The sequence below is a fragment of the Plasmodium reichenowi genome, chromosome 12 (assembly GCF_001601855.1).
Source record: "Plasmodium reichenowi strain SY57 chromosome 12, whole genome shotgun sequence".
Classification (NCBI taxonomy): Eukaryota; Apicomplexa; class Aconoidasida; order Haemosporida; family Plasmodiidae; genus Plasmodium; species Plasmodium reichenowi.
This window is the reverse complement of record NC_033657.1, coordinates 875,685-880,457: the sequence shown is the minus strand read 5'-3', so window position 1 is coordinate 880,457 and position 4,773 is coordinate 875,685. Positions and strand designations below refer to the sequence as shown.

General features: G+C 18.3%; 1 protein-coding gene across 1 annotated transcript; it reads right to left on the bottom strand.

Annotated features, from left to right (window-relative positions):
* Positions 1-977: 977 nt before the first annotated feature.
* On the bottom strand, positions 978-4,113 carry PRSY57_1223500 (hypothetical protein; the record flags this gene model as incomplete). The annotated part of the gene is made up of 5 exons (XM_012908656.2): positions 978-1,041; positions 1,160-1,206; positions 1,348-1,455; positions 1,591-1,761; positions 2,044-4,113. 5 exons carry the CDS (start codon positions 4,111-4,113, stop codon positions 978-980), a joined length of 2,460 nt encoding a protein of 819 aa, XP_012764110.2.
* Between the last annotated feature and the right edge of the window lie 660 nt (positions 4,114-4,773).

Genomic DNA, 4,773 nt, shown 5'->3' with positions numbered 1-4,773 from the left:
GTTTTTTAAGCCCTTCGTTATTTTAGTAGGAATCAACATTATTTAATATATATATATATTATATATATATAATATAATGAATGTATGCAAATGGTAAAATTATATATAAAATAAATACCATAAATATTTCTTATATATATATAAATATTATATACATAATTTATTAGTTCCCCTCATAGACCCTAACCCAACCCCTTACGGTTATATTACATATATATTTATATAATATATAATTTTATTTTTTATATAATATAAAAAAAAGTAAACGAATTTTTTTTTCAGTACAAAAAGAAGGAAAAAAAAAAAATAATATATAATAATAAAAGAAATAAAAAACATGCAAATATGAAATATATATATATTTTTTTTTTTCCTTGGGGTATTTATTTATATATTTTTTTATTATGATTTTTAAAATAAGTTTTACAGAAATATTTCTTATAATATTTATTTATAATTGCATTTAAAAAATATATATATATGTTTGTATAATAATATATTTTAAAATAAATATTCATTTTGTATATATTTTTCGTATATGGAAAAATTTGTACCATAAAAGTAATTCTTTTGAAACCCTACATTTATATGTTTATTAGAAATATTTTTTTATATAATCTTATAATAAAGTTAGAGTTTAATTTATATTAATATATATATATATATATATATATATATATATATATATATATTTATTTATTCATTTTTAAGAATAATAATAAAAATTTTATTATTTTTATGATTTATATTATAACATTAAATTTTAATGAAACATAGAAAAAACATTTAAGTTTCGTTTCACCATTCTTAGTAAGTTTTCTTAGTATATGATTATATATATATTAAAATGTAGTATTATAATTAAGTAATATATATATATATATATTTATATTTTGATTTATAATTTAATTTATAACCAAAAATATTATTTATTGGAAATTTATAATAAGCTATAGAAATTAAAAAGGTTGCTTTTATCAGTAATAACGTTCAGTACTGTTTTGTATGTTTCTTGAATAATTATTTGGTATTTGTTGTATCCTGTTTAAGAAAATATATATAATTAAATATAAATATTTTAAAAACAATAATGTATATATATATATATATATATATATATATATATATATTTACATATTTAATAATAATTATATATTACCTTATTTGGGATCTTTCGCTTTCCCGCATGTATATATATCTATTAATCTGAAATTAAAAAAAAAAAAAAAAAAAATTAAGGTTTATAATAAAAATACCTTTTAAAGGTTATAAATGTTATACTATATATATACATATATATGTATAGTCTTTTCGTCTTTTATCTGTTATGAATAATATTCTTCTTACGTCATCCTTAAACAACATAGCATTTTTTAATGTATATTCATGTTTCTTATATGTAGTATTTAAGCTTGAGCAAATTTCGGTTAGCTCATTCATAAAAGCACCAAAGTCCTGAGAAGAAAAATGTAAAAAATATATATATATATATATATGTATGCATGTATGTATGTATATATGTATTTATTTATATAGGTATTTTTTTTTTTTCCCCCAAAATCTATAATTTAAATTATCAGTTAAACTTACTTCTATAGTTTTAAATGATTCTAGTTTATTATATTCATGATAATAATTATAAAACTGATTTAAATCCTTTTCAAATAATGTAATTCTTTCTTCTAATTTTATTTTTTTCGCATTCAATAATTCTTTTTGTTTTTCCAACAGAACATTTAACCTTTCGCTATCTTTCTCTTCCTGTAAATAGATATAAATATATAAATATATATATATATATATATATATATGTGTAGGTGAAAAAATACATGAAATGTTAAAATATGAACATATGATATAAAAAGTATACATATTAGACTAGTATGCAGTATCCTGCAAACATATCTTTTTTCTACAAATAAGTTGTCATAAATTTAAGTTTGAATGTATGAATGTATAAAGAAAACGAATGAGCACGGTGTTCATCTTTTATCATGTACATATATTTCTTATTTTTCTTTTTTTCATTTTGTAATTATGTACCGTTATTGAATTCAAAAATTGATCATGTAAACCATTTCTAATAAAAGTCAAATCGTTAGAAAAGTTGGTTAGCTGTATGTTCATGGAAAAATACAAAGAAGTAAGGACAAAATATAATCTCTCTTCTAAATGAAGATTAATATATTTGCTCAATGTATTGTAGTGAAATAGATATTGATTATTTTCCCATTTGTGAATAGCGAACAATAATTTTTTTTTTTTTAAAAAGTTGTGAAAGTCTGAATAATTTAAAGACATTGCAGAAGATATAGGTTCAATATCACTAGTACTATTTATAGAAGATAAATCTTGATCATTTTCTTCGCTGAGAAGATTTTTATAATGGTTATAATCTTCATCTAAATTATCAATATGTATATTAGAAGAGATATTTAATTGGTTAATAATATATTCAAAGAAATTAGTAACATCCATTTCGCAGATTTTTAACTTTTCATGATTATTTTCAAGATATGTTTTGAATGTAATAATATTTTGTGATAACTCATGTAATAATGTTTTGAATGAATTTAAATGAAATAAGAAGTTATTATATGAATTAACAGATTCTTGATTGATAGTTACATTTAAATAAATTTTTTGGAATTCTAAATGGTTGTTATGTTCTATAGTTAAATAATTATCTGCTTCAATTAATATATCTTTTAAATTATTTTCAACACTAGAAAGAAATGTAAGATGATTATCATAATGTATAGGATTATATATTTGTTTTTTTTTGGAAAATATATTTAGAATAGAATTATTTAGAAGAAGAAGAATATCTTTTCTGTGGGATATATTTAATAATTCATATTGATCTTTTAAATTTAAGAAATGTTTATTATAATATTCATATAATGGTAAGGCTTGATTATTATATGAATCATATATATATTTTGCTTTTTCATTAAATAATAATTTTAGATTATTAGATATATTTTTCTTTATATATATATCACAGATTTCTATATTTTTCATAAATGTAACTTGTGTCCCTTTAATACTTTCTAAATTATCATAATCAGGTACTACTTCAAAATAAATGTTTTTATTTTCATATTCAAAAAAATCTAAAAGTTTCATAATTTTTTCTTTTAATGATAGGAAATTTACATTTATGTTATATTTTTTACATAATTCTATACCTCTGTTAACATTAATTAAACTAAAATTAAGTCGACACAATATTTCACCAATTTTGTCTTCTTCATATTTGGTAACTTTCAATTCTTCCATATCACTTAATTGTACATATTTCAATGAGTAATGATAATTACTAATACTAATAAATATTTGTTTATTTACCTGAACAATATTATACAAGTAGCTATTGGGATTTCTGATATATTGTAAATTATTTCTTGCTATTGTAAAATTATCTGACTGTTTAAATATTGGTAACATATCTCCTTGTAAACAACATAATGCTTCATTAAAATATGTATAAATATTAAATGATAATTTAGCTAGTAACTTTCTTTTATATTTTTTCATCATTGCAGTATTATAAAACATATTTTCATGATAAGCTAAAGTTATACATAAAAATATATAACAACTTATACAATTAATATCATTTAATTCTTGTAATTTCAATTCATTCATATGTTGAAACATATAATTAAAAATTTCTATAGCTTCTGTAGATATTTTATTTAATAATTTTATATCATTTAACGATTTCTTTTCTTTAACCATATATGAAGTTATAAAACCTATATTATATAAGATAATTATATTCTCTTCTTCTAATTCATATTCTAATTTTTTATTTTTCTCAAATATATCATTTGTATACATCTTCTTCTTGTCTTTTAACAATTTCTTACGTTTAAATGTTTCAAAATAAAATAAATATTCTTTATATAAATTTAACAAGTTCATATTTAACCCCTTATATTGTTCTGTTAATATGCTATTTCTTATATTATTCATATTATTTATTTCATCATCAAAGCAAAATTCAGGATTCTTAATTAGCTCTTTCAAATTACGATTAATTATTTTCCCAACGGATACCTTGTCGTATAAATATTTTAAGTTCGTCAAATCTGAAACAACTTGCATTTTCGACCTTTATATATAAATAAATAAATAAATAAATAAATATATATATATATATATATATATATATGTGGTATTTAAAATAATAATAGTAATATATAAATAGAAGGAAATGTGTATACTAATATTTATATTTCATTATAAATATTTTTTCATTTGTTTAAACAAATATATGGCTATATATATATATATATATATTATTGTCAATATTTTATTCAATATGTAAAGATAAAAAAAAAAAAGAAAAGAAAAAAGAACAAAACAAAACAAAACAAAACAAAAAAAAACAAAACAAAACAAAACAAAACAAAAATAACATATGACAAAACAAATAAATAATTGTAACATATACGTAGACCTATGTATATTCGAAATGTTCTATTTGTTCCATTCAATTTCGCACATCTTCAAATAAAACAAAAAAAAATGTAAAAAAAAAATGCATGGGACAATTTACATATGCAAATATATGGTAACATACAATCTGATGTATAATTTTTAATTAAATAAAAAAAAAAAAATATATATATATATACATACCTATAATACATTGTGAAGAAAGTTTTATATTATTTTTTGAAATGCTCAAGAGGCAGCGTTACATAAATATAAATATATGTATATTATATATATATATATATATATATATGTTCATCCAATTTT